The sequence below is a fragment of the Onthophagus taurus genome, chromosome 6 (genome assembly GCF_036711975.1).
Source record: "Onthophagus taurus isolate NC chromosome 6, IU_Otau_3.0, whole genome shotgun sequence".
In the NCBI taxonomy this organism is placed as follows: Eukaryota; Metazoa; Arthropoda; class Insecta; order Coleoptera; family Scarabaeidae; genus Onthophagus; species Onthophagus taurus.
In genome coordinates, this window is record NC_091971.1 from 29,665,387 (window position 1) to 29,690,732 (window position 25,346).

Below are 25,346 nucleotides of genomic sequence, written 5' to 3' on the forward strand. Positions count from 1 at the left end.
TTTCTAAAAACAATGCAGATTTCTACCATATAGTTCTGCCATCTACCGCTTGCTTCCCTATTTAATAACCTGATTTGACCAAAGTGATTAAAACCCACTTCAGATAACTTGACCTTGCCTTTTTAATCTCGGATTCCCAAGTTTTCAAAAAGTTATTCTTAGCGTTTAACATTGCGTGTTAGACATTTGATATTGCTTGTTGTTAAATTAATTAAAGAAATGATCCTGATAATGTTAACGGTTTGTTTATTAATTACATCCGGTGTATTATTAGTGATATGGTATTACTACCACGTGAAAAACGAAAGGTATTTAAGTCAATTTCCCGGACCGAAACCATTACCTTTGGTTGGAAATGCTTTACCTTTTTCATCAGCAGAAAGTTAGTAACCCTTAAATGTTTGTTTATGTTACGAATTACCTCATTAATTTAATTATTTTTAACACTTTATATTAAGTTATCCACTGTCTCTATTTAACTAAAATATGTGTGTAATCCAATTTATAGTTTTTTATTTAATTTAGGGAAAGATAAGAGGAGAGGAAAGAAGAAATAATATTATGGTTTCCTGAAAATGGCAATATAAGCCGAAACCGGTAGAAATCAAAAAATAAAATAAAAATTTTTTTCATCGTTAAGTACAACATTAGTATCATTTCCATTATCATAACTCGACATATACGATGATAACAAAGAATCTAAACACAACCACTTTTATATTACTTGTTATATACAGGCTGGTCTAATTAACGTGAGATAAGCGATTATCTCGAAAACGGTTCATTTTACATAAAAATGAACCAAATGAAAGTTATAAGGGAAAATAAAACCAAGCTAGATGGCCTTAAACGATAAACCGTAAATATATTTAATTTTATGTGTTACACGTGTTTCGACAATTTTGTCATCTTCGGACACAACTGCGGAGTAAAAATAAAAAGTTAAAACATTTTTTAATAAAAACATACAAAAAAAGGAGAAAATCTATCTATTATTTACCGTCAATTTGTTTGTTTGCACTTCATGTTTTACAGCGAGAGAAAACGGAACTCTGTTACAAATCTGAACTTCTTTCTAACAAAAACGTGCTTCGAAATTTAAGAAAGAAAGAATTTTAATGAAAGTTGTTCTGTGCGAAGGGGGAAACCTTACGATGATAACATTTTTTGACCTTGACCTTATTTTCAAGGTTATATGAAGATCACGGTCAATTTTTTAAAAGGCACCCTATATATTTTATTGTAAAATCTGAAACTGGACAAAAGTAAAGTATAAAAAAATTTCAAAAACAGATAAAAACTTCTAACTTGCTTTATTGTAATATATAAATCGGAACCGGTTTCGGAATCAACGTTCCATCATCAGCCGAAAGCTAATAAGAATTAAAAAAATAATTAAAAACAAAAACTAATATTAAAATAGGACAACAACTTATTCTCAGAGAAACTAATAGGTGAGAAGAGATTTATTTAATGATGACATTTGTTGTTAAAGAAAAATATTTTTTTAAAGTCGAATCGCAAAAATAAAATTTAAGTTGTTATAAAAGTTAAATTAAATTGAACGATGGAAATTAAAATCTTAGTTAAAGTTACAAAAGTGCGAAACGTGGATTGTTATAAAATTGTGAAACACTAAAAATATATACCTATAAATTAATATAAAATGATATGAAAAAGCTTAGAAAAACTTGCATTTAGAGACTGATGGTCATCGAAAATTGGAGAAAAATCACAAACCTATTTAATGCATTCGGTGTTACGAAACAACCATATTGGCGGAAAGAGAAGAAGACACTGTCGTTGGATGACATGCAAAGTGGACGTGTAGTAGGAAATCGGAAAACAAAAAAACTTGAAAAATCTTTAAGCTTTAAATTTTAAGGTTAAAGCCCTTTAGAAATGAAAATAAAGGTTTTTGAAAAAGTTGAAGCTGTTCGTTATGAAGTGTATATTCATTTTCATTTTTAATTTTAGTTATTTCTAAAATTTCCAAAAAATCAAGCTTTGAGCCTTTGTTGCAGGAATATAGGAGTTCGACCTCTTTATAATTTATTTGATGTCCTGTTTCTATGTGTTGTTTAAATATATTAGAGTTAGCCTTAGTTTTGTGTTCTCGAATCTTAGTTTCCAATTTCCTACCCGTTTGACCTTCTCTCTTCTCGCCTATTAGTTTCTCTGACAGTAAGTTGTTGTCCTATTTTAATATTAGTTTTTGCTTTTAATTATTTTTTTAATTCTTGTTAGCTTTCGGCTGATGATGAAACGTTGATTCCGAAACCGGTTCCGATTTATATATTACAATAAAGCAAGTTAGAAGTTTTTATCTGTTTTTGAAATTTTTTTATATTTTTCACTTGCAACGTGGATAATTGGTTAAAAGTAAAGTAATTCAAGAAAAAAATAAAAAAAATTTACTGTGTGGTTTTGCCAGTACAACCGTAAAACATCTTTTGAAAAAAATGTAAACATCTTCAGAAACAATTAACTAACGTCTATAATCTAGCAATAACAAGTAAGATTGATACATTGTTTTTAGTTCTTAATTCTTAGAATACTATTTAAGAATGCTCAACAAAAAAAATCCAAAAGAGGTACATCGCGTGACCGGGCTCGTCGGAAGTACCTTTGGAAAGAGGTCCCGACATTTCTCCGCCTTTGTCAATTTGATAGTAGAATAACGCATAAAAAACTGGTTGAATTGTTTTAAAATATAACAGGTAAAACTAAATTTGCATAAAAACTGCTTGGCAACAAATTCTGAATTCATTCCATCGTTTTACATTAAGGAAAAGTGTTTAAACTAAGTCATTAAATCATGGTTACTCTAAGTGTGGCAGAAAAAGTCGAAATGATTTTTATTTATGGAGAAAGTGGCAGAAAAGTTGCTGATAGTATAGCTTTGTATCGAGAACGTTTTCCTGATCGAAACCTCTCCTTCCCGAGTACCTTTTACAGAATTGTGAACGATTTCACTAACACTGGAAATGTGGAATCAAGAAAGAGAACTCGGCGAGCAACTGTAACTACGGAAGAAAAGGGAATTGCGGTATTAGCTAGCGCTGAGGTAAATCATCAAGTTAATACTCGACGACTTGCAATTGACGCCGGAATATCGAAGACCACCATTTTAAGAATATTAAAGCGCAACAAGTATCACCCATACCACATTTCATTGCATCAGCAGCTTTATTGGGGTGATTTTGAAAATCCATTAATATTTTGTCAATGTGCACAAGAACGAATGCGGTTGGACGTGAATTTCCTTGGTAATGTGCTATTCTCGGATAAGTCTACTTTTACAAACAAAGGACAAGTCAATAGACATAACATGCACTATTGGAGCGTTGAAAAACCGAGATGGTTGCGTGAAGTAGAACATCAACGACTTTGGTCGGTTAATCCCTACTTTATTGATAGTATGCTGAATGGGGAAAAGTACCGACATTTTTTGGATGACGTCTTACCAACGTTACTTGTAGATTTGAGCAGGGAAGAAAGATAAAATATGTGGCTACAAAATGATGGGTGTCCAGCACATTTTTCACATATTGTACGTGAAGCTTTAGATTGGGATTATGATTAAGTAAATGGCAAGCTGCGACATTAAATCTATGGACACTAAAACGGTGCATTATGTAAGTCGGTAGAATAAAAGAAGAAGATAAGAAAAAGGCAGAAGAAGTTCTCAGGAACATACTTCGAGAGCAAATAAATGACGCTTTAGATGATTTTTAAATGTTATAAAGTGATTAATATTACGAATTTCAGTAGGCAGACTATTCCAAAGGGTTATCGCGTGCACAGTAAACGATTTATGCTAAATCTCAGTACTATGCGACGACAATCGTTGAAACATACAGTACAGATACCTTGGTGTTTGATTGTGAAGAACATTATATAACATAGTCAATATACGAAATGATCTACGGTTCTGACAGCTTAATATCTGTAAATAATTACGGTATGGAGTTATGTATTTAGATCTCTCGAGATCAAAGATATACCGTATACAGTTGTTTTGAAGTCTATGCAGTTTGTTTCGCAGTCTTACCGAAAGCTCAGGATATACCGTATCAGCATAATCTATATGGGGGAAAATCAGAGAATAACAAAGATTACGGATTATGGGAGGAAGGAATCAACGGAGACTTTTCAGCGAGTGGAAACCTTTTTGCAGACGGATTGAATTTGAGGTTTCTAGCACATTGTGGTATCTATAACCATCCCAAGGTTTCTAACCGTATCTGACAGCTGAATAATGTCACCCTCAGGCATTTAGTGAATGAGTGAAAAATCATTAAGCTTCGCAAGTAAAGGTCGACTGCCAAACGCAATTGCTTGAGTTTTGACATTATTTAATTTAAGGCTATAACGTTTAAACAAATCCAAAATATTAGAAAGATCATGATTAAGACGTGCAATTGCTTCCTTAAAATCATTAAAATAGTTGTCGTAGTGTAAATTTGGAGGTACATGATAATTACAAGAAATGCAATGGGTGACGGCATTAATAAAAATTTAAAAGAGCAACGGACCCAACACACTACCCTGGACATCTATTCTATTCAAAATCAGCCGAATCTACGTTAAAAAACATATCATATGACAGGTATTCGAATATAAAATAAGTAGAAAAAGTAATATATTTACAACTTACTGTCATAAAGTTTAAAATAAATCACACGACTTCAATAACATTTGGTTGTGAAAGTTTCCTATTAAATAATTTACTTACGTAAACTACAAAAGTGGACAATGTAGTAAAAGAATTAATGTAAGGGAACATAATATGTAATAAAATTATTTTGGAGAAATATATTAAAAACACTTTAAATTGAAAAAACGGAACAAACGACTCGGCATGGGGCACGAGAGCAACTAAGAGACTAAAAAGCAAAACCGGACACGAGAATTCAAACAAAAACAGAATATTTTATGTTGTTACAAAAGTTAATAAGATATTGTATTAAATTTCTCTTAAATACTTAAATATAGTCGAAATAAAATTTCAATAAAACAAAAACTTATAAGTACGAAGACTTTCACGGCCGGTGTCAATTAAACTAATCGTAAAACTAGAAACTTTCGGGTTTTGCCATTCGTCTTTTTTGGTTTGACGTTTCGGATGCCATGTTGCAACCTTCTTCAGAAACTGGTTCGAAGTGACAAGATCAAAAAACGGTAACTATATATAAGTCGGAAAAACTAATTAATAATCAGTTAACGCTAATTACAAGCTTAGCAATTATTAACTAATTGCGTCGCGTTCGGTGTGAGGCGGGAAGAGGTCTTCGTATTCACCACCATCTTCCATGTTCTGCTAAGCTCCCAGCCATCCTCTCTGTTGACGTTATTTTTATGTCGGTGGATCTCTATGGCTTCTCTTGTCGGTCTTTGGTAGTATCTGTTGTCCCTAGCCAGCACCTTTGTTTGTTCGAAGTCTATTCGGTGCCCCTCTGCATGGCAATGTTTCGCAACCGCCGACTGCTGGATCTTGTTCAGCCTTACATCCCTCTCATGCTCCTTGATGCGGCACTCGACGTTGCGTCCAGTTTGGCTAACATAAACCTTCCCACAACTACACGATAGTCGGTAGACTCCCGCTCCTTTTAATGGAGTTAGTTTGTCCTTGGCTATCGGGAGTGTGTTCCGAATTTTGCTGACCGTGCCGTACCGCACTACGATGTCGTTCTTCTTGAGGTGCCTAGCAATTTGTTCCGTTACACCTGAAACATAGGGAAGACAGATAAATCCAAGTGGTTTTGTACTTACCGTGTCCTCTTTCTGCTTTCGTTGCTTGATAGCCTGGTTGATGTCCCTCGAAGTGTATCCATTCTTCTGCAGCACGCCCCGTAGAAAGTGTTGCTCCTTCTTCAAGTTCCCTCCTTCACATAGTCTCGCTGCTCGCTGAAATAATGTACGGATCACGGACCTCTTCTGTTGGGGATGATGATGTGAACATGGTACACCAAGTTCTATATCACCATTTGTCGTCCTGGTGACCAACATATCTAGGAAAGGTAGTTTTTTGGCAGTTTCTGTTTCCATGATGAACTTAATCATAGGATGTTGAGAGTTCAAGTGATCCAAGAACTCTTGGAGCCGTTTTTGACCATGTTGCCATATCACAAACGTGTCATCCACATATCGGAGTCATAGTTTTGGTTTCCACTGGCTCTTCTTCAAAGCGTCCTCTTCGAATAATTCCATGTAGAAATTAACTATAACTGGCGATAGTGGAGATCCCATGGCTGCCCCTTCGAACTGCTCGTAAAATTCTCCTTTCCAGCTGAAATACGTCGACGATAAGCAATACTCCACCAGATCTGGCACGTATTCTGGTAAACCCTCCGGAATGAGTTTTCGGCAAAGGCCCTCTACAGCATCCTTAATTGCTACCCTAGTAAAAAGGGATTCCACATCGAAACTTACCAACATATCCCCAGCATCCAGCTTTACACCTTTTACCGATTCCACAAAATGTGTAGAATCCCTGACATACGATTCCTTGTTACCTGTAAAGGGAGACAGAATCTTTGCAAGATGTTTGGCCAGCTGGTATGTTGGGGAGTTGATGGCGCTGACGATAGGGCGGAGGGAGATGTCTGGTTTGTGAATCTTCGGTAGTCCGTAGATTCTTGGTGGTACCGGCGCCTGCACAAACAAACCTTTCTGCTGTTCTGCTGGAATTCCTGTGGGTTTTATCAGTTTCTTCACTTTACGTTTTTTTTCTTACGATTTTGTCTGTGGGGTCCTTCTTGATCTTCCTGTAGGTAGCTGGGTCCAGTAGGTTAATCATTTTGTCGTCGTATTCTTTCCTGTCCATAACAACGGTAGCATTCCCCTTGTCTGCTGGTAATACGACGATTTCTGACTTTTCTTTTATAGATCGGAGTGCCTTCTTTTCACCAACTGTCAAGTTGGATTTTGGTGGTTTTGCTGACTTCAGCACTCTCGCAACTTCTTGTCGGATCTCTTCGGCTTTCAGTGCAGGCATCCCTGGGTCAGCTGCTTCCACTTCGCAGATGATTTCCTCCTTTGGGACCTTCTTCGGGGCGATTGCGTAGTTCAATCCTTTGGCGAGCACAGAGCTTTCGTCTTTCGTTAGTGGGACATTCGATCTGTTAATCACGATTGTTTCTACTGGTAAACTATTATTTCCACTTTGTCCCAGTCTTCTCCGGATATACAATTGGAAAGTGAGAGGTGGAGTCGTAGTAACTTCTCACTTATTTTTTGTAGATCATTGAAGGTCTTGTGGATTCTTTCTCGAAAAATAATAGTTTACCAGTAGAAACAATGGTCAAACCCGAAAGTTTCTAGTGTTAGTTCTAGTTTTAGTTCTAATTTTAGTTTAAAACAAAAACTTCTTTCTTGCTGTTTATTATCAGCCGAATCTACATATTTGAAAATCACACTAAAATAATTTTTTATAAAATAAAATTAAAAACATCTAAACTTACGGTCAATAAAATCTCTAACACCTATCAAAATTTAAATTCACGATCACATCAATTCGGCAATTTTTGTTAAAAGAAATAGTCATATTCAGCAAAGCAAAAAAAAGGAAAAATTTGACAAAGATTTTGAAATAAGAAAATATCGTTGAAAAAGCACTAAAAGGGAACATTATAAAAACTTACTTGAACTAATAAAATTATTAATGTTAAAAATCCGGATGACTACAGATAAACAACTACATTACATATTTGCGACACGACATCAATCAACCACGAAAAAGACAAGAACGAAGGATGGATTCTGCGCATTAAAAAACTTATATGACAACATGTCTGTCATGTTGCGGGAAAGTGAAGAATTCGAATTTAATTTTTTAATTTTTTAAATCTGTAAGTACATTAAAGACTGGTATAAATTTTAAGTCTAATTGATCATTTAAAACCGTATACTCCTTATTTTTGGCATATTTAGTTATTTCAAAAGCCTCTAAGAGGTCCATCTTGAAACCCCTCTCACATTTATGCAATACCTTTACGTTCTCAAAATCAATTTTGTGTCCCGTTTCAATCATATGTTTATATATTTTGGAGGTACTTTTATATTTATGCTCTGCTGATCTATTACCCAGCTTACGACCCGTTTGACCTATACAGGGCTTCCCAAAACTCCCGGGACAGAGCTATAAGTTTTGAACGAGTGAAGAAAAAAATTTTTATCATTAAAATGATAATTAGAGGTTAAATTGTTAAGTGAAGAATTATTAGCAAAGGATAAAGCAATATTGTAAGAATAAAAAACTTTTTTGGTAGATAAAGCTAAGGGACTGAAAGGTATTGGGTTAAATATTTTAGAATTAGGTGTTTTGGCATAAAGTGGATCCAAAGTAACATTAATTTTATGTATTAAATTTCTAATGATAGATAAAAGAAAATCATGAAGTTTGGCAACGTTAAAAATATAGTTTAATTCTTTAGTTCTATTGTATTCAGATAATGAATATTTAAAAGCTCTATTTATAAAAAATCTAAAATTAGCCAATTTTTGAGACAAAGGGTGATTTCAATCATAGGGAATAACTGTAGGTTTTCTATAAATATCAAACTCAATCCTGTTTTCGAAATTGTTCAATTTAAGGTCTAGGAAATTTAAAGCTTTATTATTGCGAAATTAAAATTTTTTTTGTCAAGGTTTACATTCTAAACTTCTTAAATAAATTGCATTGAATTAGAAATTAAAAAAGATGAATTAAAATTTAGATTTTGGAAAATATTGAGCATAAAATTTGCTAATTTTGAATTGGGTGAATTATTAAAGGAGGTAATGGGCCTGATGGGCATATTTTCCGTATGAAGCTTCGGTAGAGCATAAAGTCTGGGAATTTTGGGGTTCATGTGGATATATAAAGTGCTAAAGACTGAGAAGATACTATTTTGCTTGAAGAGCTGAAGTGTGGGTTGAAATCAACCAAAGTTCCCGTGTGATTAATGAGTTCTCGTGTTTTTCTAATACTTGTCTCAAGGGGATTTTTATTCAATTTAAGATAGTGATTGTCCTGCATAAATTGATTCGTCCTTTCTATGTATTGTTCTTTGTCTAAAATGACAGTTCCAGCCCCTTTATCGGCTTTTACATAGATAGCATTGGTTTTTTTTGACTTCACAATCTTCCAGTAATTTGTCTGTGGATAGATATTGGAATTATCCTGCTTTTCTGCTTTTTTTATTAACGGGATTAGATCGTTCTTTATATTTTTATAATCGGGGCTTTTATTAGTTCAAGTAAGTTTTTATAATATTCCCTTTTAGTGCTTTTTCAACGATATTTTCTTATTTCAGAATCTTTGTCTAATTTTTCCTTTTTTTGCTTTGCTGAATATGACTTTTTTTTTTAACAAAAATTGCCGAATTGATGTGATCGTGAATTCAAATTTTGATAGGTGTTAGAGATTTTATTGACCGTAAGTTTAGTGTTTTTAATTTTATTTATAAAAAAATATTTTAGTGTGATTTTCAAATATGTAGATTCGGCTGATGATGGCTAATTATATTAATAGCCGAAATCGGTACCGAGGATATTTTATAATAAAGAGCAAGAAAGAAGTTTTTGTTTTATTGAAATTTTATTAATATTAATTTGATCATTTAACAGTGTATAACCATTATTTCCCTTGAATTTGTAAATCTCATACTGCTCCAATAAGTCCATTTTTGAACCTTTCTTATTCACCAATGTAAGGTGAATAAGTTTGACATTGTTGTGGTTTATTATGTCCGGTCACAGAATAACCAGAACTGACAGCTTTGTCGGAACGTTTGATGTTTTAGATTGGCGAGTTTGGGACCTCGATGCTTTGGCGCCCTGTATGGCTCCACGGATTCAGTCATTTTATAGGAGTTTATAATACAGGTTTATACGCTCTAATTTGTATCGTAAAAGAATTATTTATACACAGCATTTTTTTTTGTATTTATGCTATTATTTTATTTAATAATATAATATATACACAATTTATATATAAAAGTAGAATTGCAATATAAAATTTTTTAATCCATCGTTATTGATAACTGTAAGGACAGAATTACACGTTTTTAGTAATTTACCCAAACAGTTAATGATAAGAAACAGTATTTAATTATTTGAGATACACGTACTTATATAAACTTATGTATATCTCATAAATAAATTTTAGGTTGGAGTCAATATGTCAAACTTTTATTACGAGCCCTAACAACTATATATTGGGACAAAATAAAATGTGTATATAATTAACAATAATTAAACAGTTTAATTTCTTTTAATAATTTTTTAAGGTTAATATCATTTGATTATATAATTAACAACAATTTTGTCTAATGAACAACACAAAAAACAATATACATACCCTATTGCTTCTAATTAAACTAGAATCTTTGATTATATATAATATGGATTGAGCTAACTGAATATATCTACTAACAAAAATGTTGCTCAAGGTGAATAGACGCAGATGGAAAGCGATAATGTGAAAGTGTAACAAAGATAGATATATTATATGTCAGTACGCTTCTATATCTATCTCACTTCTATCAGTACACCCATTGTATGGCAGTACGCTTCTATGTCTATCTCGGTTCGATCACCTTGCGCAAACTATCTCTCTCGTTGGCTCAATCCATATTATATATAATCAAAGACTAGAATATAATATTATGTTAGGGATATTTTGTGTGCGGGAGATTTTGGGTTGGTAGTGCGGAGCGTGGGGTGGCAATGGAGTGATTCCCGCGTTCGAAAAGGTTCCGAGAACGTTAGAAAGATAGAAACGTTAGATAAAAACGAACAGGTTTGAACAAGATTGAGAGAGTCGAACATGAGAGTTGGTGCGTGGCAGAGGTAAAAAGACGTGTATCGCGAGAAAAGACGGACCAAACGGGTGTGTTTTTCGAGAAGTATAAACGCTGAACTGAATTATATTGATATTTTGTTTGAAGTTTCAATAAAGTTGTTGATTAGTTAAATTTACGTGAGTGTATTTACTTTAATTAGGACAATACAAAGTAACTTCCATAAAAATGGAACAAATTAAGATTAAGTAAACTGTGGAAATAACGTAAAATGAAATGTTAAAACGCCGGTTTGTTCTAAAGCTTGTAACATTGTTGCTGTTGAGTAAATCTGTATTTATTAATTAAAATGGTGCGTGGTATCTGTACAGAGTCAAAAATCCGTGAATTAGTGATTAAAAATTATTGCCACAATAAAACAATACGTGAAAAAGCAGACGAACTTAATATTCGTAAAAGCATAGCGTTGAAAGTAATTAAACATTATGAAGAAATTGGGCAAATATTAGAAAAAAGGGTAAAAGTTCAGGTCGTCCAAAGTTAGTTTCTGATAGAAATAAAAGAATACTTGTACAAATCTGCAAAAAAAGACGAAGAAATATTTTAAGACAAGTTACCGCTGAATGGAATAATAAAACTGGATTAAATATATCAAGGGAATGCTGTCGCAAATGGATTCTTAAAAGTGGATTAAAGATTTACGAGGTTTACTTACAAGCAATAATTAAAAAATGTCGCTTTTAGAAAATTGTTGTTTTATAAGCAAAAGAAGAACCACTGTTAACAGAAAAACAACAGAAAGCCAGGCTCACATGGGCAAAATCTAAACTGTCTTGGTCAGCAGAAGACTTCTCCAGGATAATATTCAGCGATGAATCGAAATTTGCAATAAACATGAAGCATTTCATAAAGATTGTTCAAAACGTTGTGTAAAATTTCCGAAGGGAGTATCATTTGGGGCTATATGACAGCTTCAGGATAAGGATGCTTTGAATTTATTGATGGCACCGTGAACGCCGCAAAATATCAACAAATACTACAAAACAGCATACTACCAAGTATCGTGCAGTTAAATGTTGGCGAAAATTACATATTTCAGCAGGATGGAGCGGCTTGTCATACGGCCAAAACTACAAAAAAGTGGTTGGCGATCAAAATATTAATGTTCTGTATTGGTCTACCAACAGTCCAGATCTGAATGTAATTGACACAGTGTGGCACAAAATGAAACAAACTTTGAGGAACAACCCACAACGGACATTGCCAGAACTTAAAGCTAAAATAAAGCAAATTTGGGATGGATTTACTCCTGAACAGTGTAGAACCTTAGTGAATTCAATGCCCAACCGAATTCGAGCGGTTATAAAATCTAAGGGCGATGTTACTGATGTTACTGATGTCCCAATATTTAGTTGTCAGGCAAAATTTACATTTTTCTAGTTTAATTAGAAGTAATAGGATACGTATTTTGTTTTTGTGTTGTTCATTAGATAAAATTGTTGTTAATTGTCTAATTAAATGATATTAATTTGAAAATTGTAAAACAAAATAATCTGTTTAATTATTGTTAATTACATATAAATTCTATTATGTCCCAATATATAGTTGTTAGGGCTCGTAGTAAATAATAAACCGACGTGATATTAGCTCAAAATAAACTCCAATAAAATAGCGATTCACAAGGCCCGATTTTGTCTAGACAGGCTCACTGTCATTTCTGGTTATTCTGTGGTCCGGTGTCAATATGATGTCTATAAACGTTTGAGTTAATTTTATTCTTGTGTTCATGTATTCGTATACCTAATTTTCTTCCCGTTTGCCCTATGTATATCCCATTGCAGTTCTAAAATTTCTACAGAATAAACTCCGCATTTTTCAAAAATGTGCTTTATTGAATAAAAATCGGAAATTTGCCAATTTATGGGGCAATGGATGAGAAAAATCATATGAGATTATAGTAGGAACATTAGTTGGTTTACGAAAGATGTCATAACTGATCTTATTGTTCAAATTCCTAAGATGTAAATCGAGAAAATTAAGTGATTTCTTTTTTTCTAATTCTAAAGTAAAATTCAGATTAGAGTGAAGCTGATTGATGTAGTTATGGAAGAGCTCAAGAGACGAAAGATCGTCTCTATGCAAAAAATCGTCAACATACCTAACCCAAGTGGTTATGTGTTATTTAAAAGGGTTGCAATCATTGATAATGAAAGTATTTTCAATGTGGTCGAGGAATATTTCAGATAAAGTCCTGAGAGTGATATACCCATGGGAAGGCCTTCAGTAATCTTATAGCAGTTGTTATCAAAACAGCAGTAGTTTTGTGTAACAACATGTCTCAAAATTATATTCAAATGCTTCGTTATAGTATTGTTGTTAGAAAATTTGTCAAAAATATGTGATGTTAAGTGAAGCGTGTATTCTATAAGAATATTTGAATAAAGGTTTGTGACATCAAAGGAAATAATGATTTTATTGTTAACTTCAATATTCCTGATATTTTGAATGAATTGTAATGAATTAGAATTGAAAAATTTAGGCTGTAAGTCAATAAGCTTGAAAACGTTAAATATAAAATTAGCTAACTTTGAAGTAGGAGCGTTAACTAAAGGAAATAATAGGTGGTATCTTTATGAATTTTGGGTAGTGAGTAAAGTCTAGGAATTTCAGATTTCATATGCGTATTTTTTAATAATGTAATCCTTATTTACCATGCTACTATAGAAGACACAAATCACACAACAAAAGTCGTTAGTTTTGCGAAAAAAATATTAGTTTAAAAAAATTTATCTGTATTAAGTTTGAAACACAATTTCTAAAAAAAGGTGTAGTACGGCACCCTTGGCAAATAATTTTAAAAGATGGCTTGTATACTCAAGATTCCAAAATGTTATAACATTTGCCATTTTAATCATAGTTTACCTAAAGACAAAATTAAACAAAAGACATTATTAATTTATTTATTGTTAATTTTATTGCATTCTTTTCTTAAAACTAAATCCTCAAATTGTTTGCCGTCCTCACTAATACAAAAATCTTTTTACTAGTCGTGCAAATCTCCTTGCATTTATTTTTTCTGCTGTTGTATAAATATTGTGGCGCTATACTATTATCAGAGGAAATTGGCAGAGTCACGGTTCTTGTTGTGCTTGACTTTTTCCAAGGCATTCGATGACATGCCGGTCTATCGCGCAATGCCTATGCTTCTTTTGAATATTACTTAATGAATCGCAGACAGAGAGTTTCTTTTGATAATGACTGGTCTGATGAGGCTGTTGTGTTGTCTGGCGTTCCTCAGGGATCTGTCTTTGATCCTACTCAAGCGCATACTGCTCAGAATTATATTAATTATGATTTAGACAAATTGATTCGTCGTGCTTCCAAACTGTGCCTAAATATTAATCCGAATAAGTCATCCATTATGATTTTTGGGAATCAGAGTGCTGTTGCCCGTGTTCACAGTTCAGCGACGAGGCAAAGAGCTTGGGCGTTACCATCGATTCATCACTTAGATTTCGTGCACATGTATCTAATTTACTTAAGCGAGCTTATGCTGCCGTGCGACTACTCTACGGTAATCGCAACTGGTTGAATCAACGTTTAAGAATTCAACTTTGTGATTCAATTGTATTGTCCTTATTCAACTACTGTGACGTAATTTATGATTCTTGTCTTGATGTTACCCTTCGAATTCAACGTCTACAAAACGCTTGTCTGAGATTTATACCGAGAGATCAAAAAAGCCGGTCCGCTAAAAACTACTTTCCCAAGCGCTTGATACCAATACTTACTGTCCTCATCACAGCCTCCTCCCATCTCTACTTGTTTTTAATTTTCAACGTTCTTATTGGTCGACGAGGTGATATCGATTTTTAGTTTTAATGGTTTCGATCAGCTGAGCTCAGAGCTCAGAGTCGTGTTCTTGGTTTTGACGTTTGGTGTTTTCAATATTTCATTATGAATTTATTGCGGTTTTATTTAATATTATCTGTCTTTATTAAGACAAAGTTCGATTGTGATTTTTCTCTAAGGTAAATAATTATTTTATTTTAAATTGGTTTGGTATAAATTTCGTTGATTATTTTTAGGTTAAATCATGCCGGTCACCTTAGAAGAAGACAAGTTTCAAAGTTTGTTCTCCAATCTTATCTTCGAAATGGAGTAAAAGATCAAAATGGGGTATGAAAATATTCAACAAGTCTTTGTGTAGAGGAATTTAGGGAGACATACCTGGAAAATGTAGTGAATTACCTTATGTCGTGACATTAGGAAAGTTGTCAAAGTGGTTTGTTACAATAATTCATTGAATAATGACAATGCAACTGCACGAACAAACAAAAGATTCCTTCATGAATTTTATGATGATTGAGTAATCGGTAGAGGATGTTGGCCACCTCACTCATCCGATCTAACCCCACTAAATTTCTTTTTATTCGGTCATTTCAAAAATTCTGTCTACAAAAACCGTTTACAGACCATAGAAGAATTGGAAGATGCAATACGACACAATGTTCAACAAATAACTGCAGAGCAACTTGTACAGGTCTTCGATAATATGAAAAGAAGAATCACTTTATGTTTAGAAAAGAATGGTCAACATTTTGAATTCGTTTTATAATAAATAAAACTTCTAAACCTTTATTTTTATAATAAAATAAAAGATCTTTTTTTGATTTATGAAATAAATTAATTACAAAAGAATAGTTTAAAGGGTTTTCTTTTTATTAATTAATCCTTTTTAATTATTTTCGTCATAATTTAAATTTACATCCACCAATCTAACTCCAGAGAGAATTTATTTCGAATTTTGTTAAACGACAGTAACATTTTTAATTTTGTGCGTGTGAGTTTTTAAGGTTATGTTTAGTAAACTAAAAGTTTCCTCCCATTTCCCCACCACTATTAAAACAAGTAGAAGGAGGGTGTGACCGCTGTGACGAGGGCAGTAAGTATTGGCATCACGCGCTTGGGAAAGTAGTTTTTAGCGGACCGGCTTTCTTGATCGCATTGTATATGGAATAAGAAGAAGAGACAGGATTTCACATACGCTTTTTTGGGCTAACTGATTGAACATGTTACAACGTAGAAATTTATATTTTGCTTGCTTTTTTCATAGATTAATTTTATGACATTACATTAATGTTAGATATCGTTTTAGGCTTTCCATTCCTAGATACCGTATGCAACTATTTAAACGTTCATTTTTTTATGTTATTTGCAGTGTTTATAATAGCATCCCATTGAGCATTTTGCAGCGAAGTGAGCATGGCTTTAAGACAGCTTTTAAGATATACTTGATTCAGCGACGGGCTGATTAGTATGCCTTTTCTTTTCCATTATTCTTTACGGTTTAATCTTGTTATTTACCTCTTTGGAATTAAATATTGTTTTGTATATATATTCTTTTTGTGTTTGTTTTGTATGAAAATTAGTTACAATTTTTGCGGGTTTACTATAATTTCATTTTATTTAGTTTTTGTTTGGTATTTACGATGAATACATTCTTATATGTATATTCATTGTCATTAATTTTTATTATTGTTATTAATTTTTTTTTTAGTTGTTGAGGGGTTTATGAAAAACAATACGCCTATTTGCAGGTACATTGACTCAACCCCTTTTGGTGACCTCTATGTGTGCTCTGTTTGCATTTCTATTTACTGTATCTTTGTTATTTTTTAACAATAATAATAATTTATTCCCAACAAAAAACATAAAGTTACAGGTCGTCAAGAGTATGTTTACAATTTCAATAAATGACAATTACAAAATGTACGGCGTATCCGTGAATTAATATATGGAATAGTACGGGTTGCTGCTAAAATGTAATTTTAGGACATGTTTAAATTGTTCTCGTGAAAGGGATTTTGTGTCGTCCCGCAATTTATTATAAAATCTTATTCCTTAGTACTAAACAAATTGTTGGCATGTCAACAGTCTATGGTAAGGGATTTGTAACTATTTATGATTTCTCGTACTGTAGTTATATAACTCCTCTCGGCATAATATACCATTCAGATTATCTGTTATGAACATAAAACATTTATAAATGTACAACGAGTAAACGGACATTATTTTTGATTTTATAAAAAGTGGCCTACAACTTTCTAGTTGATTAGCTTTGAATAGCGTTCTTACTTCTTTTTTTCTGAATTAAGAGGAAACGCTCGGCTCCTGGTGAACTTCCCCAAAATAGAATGCTATATGACATCACACTCTGGAAATTCGAGTAATATACCACCATCATTGTTTGCAAAACTGTTGGCTAATAAGTGTTCTAAGTTGGTAAACTACTGAGCTAAGTTTCTTTCCTATTACGTCCACCTGTAGATTCCATTTCAAAGAGTTTTCAAACTTCAGCCCCAGTAACTTAACTGCCGAGACGTTATTATTTGTTTTAGTACTAAAATCAATCTTTTGTGTCTTATTTTCATTCAGCTTAAGTTTCTTCGTGTTAAACCAATCTGATGCAACCTTTTGACTGAAACCTTCATATTGGTGTAGCTCTTCAACTGTACTAGATATATTTATCAATGTTGTGTCATCTGCGTACATTATCGTCTTACACATTTTCAGAGTTTCCGGAAGATCGTTCACATATAAAAGGAATAAAATTGGTCCCAAGATGGATCCCTGCGGTACACCGATTTCCACCTTTCTCATGGTCGATCTATTATTACCAACTTGGACCACCTGTCTTCGATGTTCTAGGTACGATTGAAACACAGTTATCGTGGGGTGTCTGATGCCATAATATTCCAATTTCTCTAACAGTATCTTATGATTGGCACAATCAAATGCCTTTGTAAGGTTCAACATTAGTGCCGACATTTTTTTTGATTCATTAATGATTTGCTCATGTAGATCAATTAGAGCTTTAGTCGTGGAGGATTTTCTTACATAGCCATATTGATGTTTACTGAAAACATCTTGCTTGTACAAACAGTCAAGAAGACGCGATTTCAGCAGATGCTCAAAAAGTTTTGACATTGTTGGTAAAATAGCTATTGGCCGAAAATTGTTAGGATCATTTACATCACCTTTCTTGTATATGGGAGATATTCTTGCAATTTTTAGGTCATTACGGAAAATGAACTGTTGAAAACATTTGTTAATAACAATATTTAATGGTTCAACAATGATATAAGCAATAAATTTTAAAATGCTCGTTGGCATACCATAATAATCTTAATTTAAATTCTTTTAAATATCTCTAATTCATTCGTAGAAAACAGTACAAACTAGTTAACATTCGATTTTACACAGTTCATGTAATCACTGGGGCTATTTGGACCATCACTCATCAATGATGATGCAATTTCCAACGGTGTACACATGAAAAAGATGGTCAATTCTTCCGCGTTTACGTCAGATTTTATTTTTAGACTTATTTCTCGCATTCATAATGTATAGTGTGTTTATACGTTTATACATTTCTTTGATTATGTTATGTATCTTTACGGCATCGCACATACTTCTGATGTCCCAAATGGCTGTTATATGCAAGTTTTGATCTTTGAATCTGTCTGACTCTGAATATCGATTGGTTGAGCTCTCAGATTAGAGAGCATTAGAGAACTTTATCATAATCTTTTGAAACTTCTTCCCTTAATCTGACGATAATTTTATTTGCGACAATTGAAAACATGGGTCAGTCTTAGTGACCACATTCTTTTCTCGAAATATAGTTGAACAAAATTAGTCAACTCCTAATAATGTTTGCGGGAAAGATCAGAGACAAAAAAATTAATGCAACATAAATAATTTATACTAAACAGAATAAGAAAGTTGAGTGTAAGCTACTCCTCTTAATTTTATTTGCTGTTGTTTCTTTTTATCTTTGAATTTAACTAAAACTTGCAAACAAAATATTTAAGTAAAATAATATAAAATGTAGGTTAGCAAATATAGGTACCTAAGTAGAAAGGTTAAACGTGACATCACATCATTTTTAGAAATCGCGTTCCATTTAATCATCTGAGTTCATTTTTTGTCCTTCTATCATCACGTATGACACACTTTTCAATATTATATGCGTATCGTATGTAACAGCTGTGGTTTTTTATGTACTTTACTACTATCCGTGCAAAAAGTCAAGGCCCCTCATTTTAGAGATCGATATCTTCGCAACCGCTCGATAAAAAAAATTGCGACAAAGTTTGTTGTAATCACTGAACATTTCTACGTAATATAATTATGTTAATTTGAAAATTTTTGGATTCACGGTTTTCTTTTTTCGCGAGTTAAATGAAAAAAGTATCCGATTTTTTACGGTACCGGCAACTTTGTCAACTTTGCCATTTTTTTTCTCGAAAACTATCTAACGAAAACATTTTAATTTTGAACAGGTGGTAGCCTGATGTGTTCTTAATGAGTGGCATATTTTATTTTTTCGATGTTCCACACAGTTTCGCGGAAAATCGCGGTTTAGTAAGACGCCGTTATGTCGAAAACGACTGGGTGGATTTCCTCGCGGATTTGACCAAAATATGTCAAATAATGTCGATTGTCGGATTCCGTTATCAGTTTTTCAAAATTAGAGTTCCCTAACGTTTTAAGAGCGATTTAATGGAATTATAAATTAAAGAGAAACACAAATAAGCTCTGTGGGGTGACGGGGGTTCCGTCCAATCGGAACAGATGGTGCGTCCCAGACAGGACGTCGCGCCTTATTTCTTTATTTAGGTAAGATAAAGGCGCGACGTACTGTCGCAACCCTCCTGTCGGAACCTTCTTCTCCCCGTATAGCTTATTTCTGTTTCTCTTTAATTTACAATTCCATTAAATCTAATGACCTATGCGAAGTTAGCCCCCAATTAGATAGGATTTTACATGTATAGTATTTTGATTATAACAAGAGAACCAGTCAACCGATTTCGACAAACAATGTCTCATTCGAAAGCTTAATCCTTGGCCAATACGAAAGTGGAAATGCCCGATTCGAAATCTCTCTCGAATTCCGCTAAAACGCCAAAATAATGCGAAGGTACACGAAAATAACAGAAAAATGAACTTTTTTAAGTGGTGATAACTCGTAAACGATGTACCCGATGATCAAGATCTATACGTCATTCGATTCGTCATAGTTTCTTCTATCGAAATCACAAAATGCCCGATTTCAATTCTCTCCCGTTAACCTTGTACAGCCCTCGGAATGACACCGTGTTCGGCTCGTTGTTTACGCACTTATGAACGCCCGAAAGTCTAGCCCCCAATATAAAAAAATTAAATTAAACTAAATCGACTATAATAAGAGAACGGTTTGACGGACATTTACATCATTGCATTCACCTTTAATCGTTCTTTTGATCGAGATGATGTTGACTATAATTGGTCAATTAATAAAGGAGATAATTTACTTATTTGATTAATTAATTTTTTGTGTTTTATTCAAAATCCTTAAATATTTCGTATCGGAAATTTCGACATAATTATTCAGCCAGACGCATGCTTTCGTTTGAGATATAAAACATTAAAATTGGTCAAACCGTACTTTAGTTATAGCGAATTTAATCAAATTAATTTTTTCTTATTGGGGGCTAGACTTCCAGTCGGCAGATTCGCGTGGTCATTTCAACAGCCGTAAATTTGAAATCGGGCATTTCGACAACTGCATTCAGCCAGGCGAAAGCTATCGATTGAAATATAAAACATTAAAATCCGTCAAACCGTTCTCTTATTATAGTCGATTTAGTTTAAATTAATTTTTTTACATTGGGGGCTCGACTTCTAGTCGTTAGATTCGCGGCGTCATTTCAATAGCCGTACGCAGGTAATTACTAAATTTTGAAATTGGGCATTTCCATCTTCGCATTTATTGTAGATCATACTTTCGATCGATATGTTGATGACTAAAATTGGTCAATTAGTTAAGGAGATAATTGATGTGTTTTATTAATTCGCTTTTTGTGTTTTAATCAGAATTCTTAAATACTTCGAATCGAGCATTTCGACAACTGCATTCAGCCAGGCGAAAGCTATCGATTGACATATAAAACATTAAAATCCGTCAAACCGTTCTCTTATTATAGTCGATTTAGTTTAAATTAATTTTTTTATATTGGGGGCTAGACTTTCGGGCGTTCATAAGTGCGTAAACAACGAGCCGAACACGGTGTCATTCCGTGGGCTGTACAAGGTTAACGGGAGAGAATTGAAATTGGGCAGTTTGTGATTTCGATAGAAGAAACTATGACGAATCGAATGACGTATAGATCTTGATCATCGGGTACATCGTCTACGAGTTATCGCCACCTAAAAAAGGTCATTTTTGTGTTATTTTCGTGTACCTTCGCATTATTTTGGCGTTTTAGCGGAATTCGAGAGAGATTTCGAATCGGGCATTTCCACTTTCGTATTGGCCAAGGATTAAGCTTTCGAATGAGACATTGTTTATCGAAATCGGTTGACTGGTTCTCTTGTTATAATCAAAATACTATACATGTAAAATCCTATCTAATTGGGGGCTAGAAAAATTGGGGACTAACTTCGCATAGGTGTGTTTGGAGCGCATTAAATAATATTCTTATGTGATACTGTCAAAACTGTAAAACTATATAGAACATATAGGAAATTTTCCGGAAAAGTTATCTTTTAGTAGACGTAGATGGTTGCACAAGCATTTTCTTACGCAAAAACTGCGAAAACCGGGTGTAATTGCCGTATGCAAATATTTACGGCGTCATAACTTTTTTATATGATACAGACAAAACTCTGAGACCATAGAAGCTATAGGAATTTTTTTTCTCTATAGAGTGGTATATAACTTTAGTAGATCACCTAGTTACACAAGCATTCTCTTCCCCAAACAAGTGGGAATTAGTATTGTTCTAACTATTCTATTTTATTTATTATTCTTTACTCTTTGTGTACATAATTCGCAATATGATTGAATTAAGAGATTTTTAGGGCTACAGATTTTGTGGACATGTTGACCAATTAGCATATATAATGTCTGCCTCTTTTTAAGCACAATATAAACAACGAGCTAATGACTTATTACCGGTTATCGCATAGCCAAATACAGTTACGATTTCTATTTCTATTTGATTCCATAACGTTGCATGATTAATTTAAAGTTTTTATTTTTTTTAACGAATCATTAATCCCCAATAATATGTTTTCCATGTATATAATACAAATTTGTCATTTATTTGCTTCCAGAAATCATCCCAGCTATGTTAGAAATGGAAAAAAAATTTGGGAAAACTTTTCGTTTATATTTTGCGATCGAACCAAATGTTATGATGGGCGATTCTAAATCACTTGAATTTCTTTTAAGTTCAAATTCGATTATCGATAAATCAGCTACTTACGATTACTTTAATCGATGGTTAGGAACCGGACTGTTAACGAGTACAGGTAAATATTACAATTCATTTTATTCTACACTTAACTGTCTTTAAAATAGGTGAGAAATGGAGAAAATACCGAAAAACTTTAACACCAGCTTTTCACTTTCAAATATTAGAACAGTTTATGGACGTTTTTAATTCAACTACTGATATTTTAATCGAAAAACTTTCGAAAAATATTGATAAACCTGATGTGGATATTTATCCTTTTATACAATTATGTGCTTTAGATGTTATTTGCGGTGCAAAATGAAACAAATTCGTTAATGAAACAAAATAATTATGCACATTTTTAGAATCATCAATGGGAACTTGTATAAACGCCCAGCTTGAATCCAACTCAAAATACGTTAAAAGTGTTAAAGAGATGGCTCGAATCGTGATCGAACGTGGATTTTCACCGATACAAATGTTTGAAACTTTATACAAATTCACTTATAATTACTATTTGGAATTGCGTAGTTTAAAAGTGTTGCATAATTTTTCAATGGGAGTTATTCAAAATCGAAAATCTTTACTAGAAAACGAAAAAGTCCAAGATGATATCGACGATTTTGGAATTAAAAAACGATTAACTTTTCTCGATATACTTTTAAAGTCGAAAGTTGATGGAAAACCAATTCCCGATGTATGTATTCGTGAAGAAGTCGATACTTTCATGTTTGCTGGGCATGATACGACTTCTTCTGCGATTACTTTTACTTTATACTGTTTATCAAATCATCAAGAAATTCAGGTATTATGTCGAATTATAAATTAACTTTCATTTTGGAATTAATTTTTATATTTTAGCAAAAAGTTATTGATGAACTAAAAGAAATTTATAATAATGATTGGAATAGACCGATTTGTTATCGTGACCTACAAAGTATGAAATATTTGGAATCCGTTATTAAAGAATCGCTTCGCTTGTACCCCCCTGTTCCTCTAATTGGGCGACAAGCTATTAACGACGTCGAATACGATAATAAAATAATTCCAAAAGGAACGATGATAAACGTTTTTATTTACGGAGTACATAGAAACCCCGATTTCTTTCCAGACCCTTTAACGTTCAAGCCGGATAGATTTAAGTCTGAGAATACGATAAGCAATCAAAATCCATATGCTTACATTCCTTTTAGCGCCGGGACAAGAAACTGCATTGGTAACAAAAAAATATCGATCGTTTTGAGTGGATAATAAACTAATTTTCTTTTAATGAATAGGTCAAAAGTTCGCTATGCTAGAGATAAAAGCAACCGTATCAAAAATTCTTCGTCATTTCGAGTTGTTTGAGACAAAACCTAGACATCAAGTTCAACTCACAGTCGAAAGCATATTGAAATCTAATAACGGAGTGAAAATGAGTATTAGGAAACGCAAACTGGAGTAAATAAGTTTTGAAAGCTTAAAGTTTATCTGGATTTATTGTAATCACCAAATAAAATTATGTATTATAATATAGAAATCGATTTTTAATCATCATAAATCACCCGAATTACATCTACTTTCACATTTTTAGCTTGCAAGACGAAACCTTAATCGTTTCAAGGTAAGAGACAATTATTTCAATTAAGCCGAAATGCAAACTGGATAATAAATCAGTGATAAGGAAGACGGCGTTCTACATTCTAGACAGGAATAAAGGTAGCCGAAATTAATCATAAGGTGGTGTTTGTTTCGATGTTTCTTCTTTCATAAGAATTGTTCGAGAATATGAAGAAGAGACTCTTGCAACAATGATCTTGAAAACCTCTATAGGGGCGTTATAAAATACCATCCGTGGACTAACAGGGTGGGCAGGTCGGACTCCTCGTAGTAGTGAAATGGGATGGTGGTACGGCGAATTAAAGATAATTATAAGAATCAAAGATAATAATGTAAAAGCAGCTAGTAGCATATTAACGTTAAGTCAAGAAGAAGAGCGTGCTGCGGATCTGACTACCAGCTAGCTCAAATTATATTCTGATGCGGGATATCTGGAAACAACGATAATTGCGGGAAAGGAAAAAAATGACGTTGAGAAATTAAAGCTACCATATCAACTAGTAGAGGATCACTGGAAAGCAATTAAATTAGCAATTGAGGAAGCAGCAATGGCGAAATATTCATAGAAATGATATATATAGCAAGAAGAACAAGAGAAAGAAGAACAGAATTTGAGAACGCCAGAAATAAACGGTAAAAATGTCCAGAAGCAGGGAAAGAGAAAATGGGAAAGACCTCATTTGCAAAAATTAAAGAACAAATATTTGTAGTGACGAAACTATAAATAGAAACGGACCCTCAAAAATTAAGACATTTTGAAATAATTTTGCACACTGCTTGCAGTACAAGAGGATTATGAAATCAGACAAGATGCACTGAGGAGGAAGAAAGGACAGCCCCCCAACACCAGAAGATGTCGAACCAACAACCAATGGCCAAAAGAATAACAAGGCAAAAAAAAAACTAAAAAATCTATAAATTATTTGGTGAACTCATAAAATGTATCCATGCATTTTGAAAATCTGCTATTTACCGGGGAATATTTCTTCTGTACATCATTTATCAACGCCTACCACTTGAAGAAAATATAATTGGCGAATACCAAGCGGGCTTCAAACGTGAATTTAAACAAATACTAAACGTTTTACGTTAAAACGTTTATACGTTTTTACTCGTCGTCGTAGATTTCAAACTGGCTTATGATTCGATTGCGAGTTCCTGGAGTTACTTGGAGCCACACCAAAGCTCAAAAATCCGAGATGTGTTAAATGTGCTGGTGAACACTGGACCAGCGAATACACTAAAGCCAAAGAAATTCCGGCTAAATGTTTCAACTGTGGAGAAAATCATCAAACTACCGAGGATGCATTGTGATTAAGGAACTACAAGCCATCAGGAATAAGAAAACAGTAAATTAAAATAAAATAAAGCCAGGCGTCTGGTATGCCGAAAAAACGAGTAGTGAAACTGCAGAGAAAACTGTAAGTACATTAATCGATAAGAAGGCTGACAATAAATTAGATCTAATACAGGAAAAAATACTTCAACAAGAAGAAACAATAAAAACTTCTAGATTTCATTGAAAGCAATTTAAACTAAGGAGCGATTCAAAAAAGAAATCAAAATGTCTAAAAAGCAGCAACTAAAAATAATGCTGTGGAATTCGAATGGTCTTCGACAGCATCAAAACTCACTACCAATAATACTTCAAGAAAACAATATTGATTTATATCTT

The 25,346-nt window shown here is 33.3% G+C and overlaps 1 protein-coding gene across 2 annotated transcripts; it reads left to right on the forward strand.

Annotated features, from left to right (window-relative positions):
• The first annotated feature begins 31 nt into the window (after positions 1 to 31).
• Positions 32 to 23,585, forward strand: LOC111422571 (cytochrome P450 4d2-like). Of its 2 annotated transcripts, none has more exons than XM_071196383.1 (6): positions 32 to 382; positions 21,951 to 22,148; positions 22,198 to 22,383; positions 22,438 to 22,877; positions 22,934 to 23,288; positions 23,350 to 23,585. In XM_071196383.1, exons 1-6 carry the CDS (start codon positions 220 to 222, stop codon positions 23,514 to 23,516), a joined length of 1,509 nt encoding a protein of 502 aa, XP_071052484.1. In that variant the 5' UTR covers positions 32 to 219; the 3' UTR covers positions 23,517 to 23,585. The 2 variants fall into 2 exon arrangements, with proteins under 2 accessions (XP_071052484.1, XP_071052485.1); XM_071196384.1 differs by lacking the exon at positions 32 to 382 and adding an exon at positions 20,695 to 21,050.
• Positions 23,586 to 25,346: the final 1,761 nt, after the last annotated feature.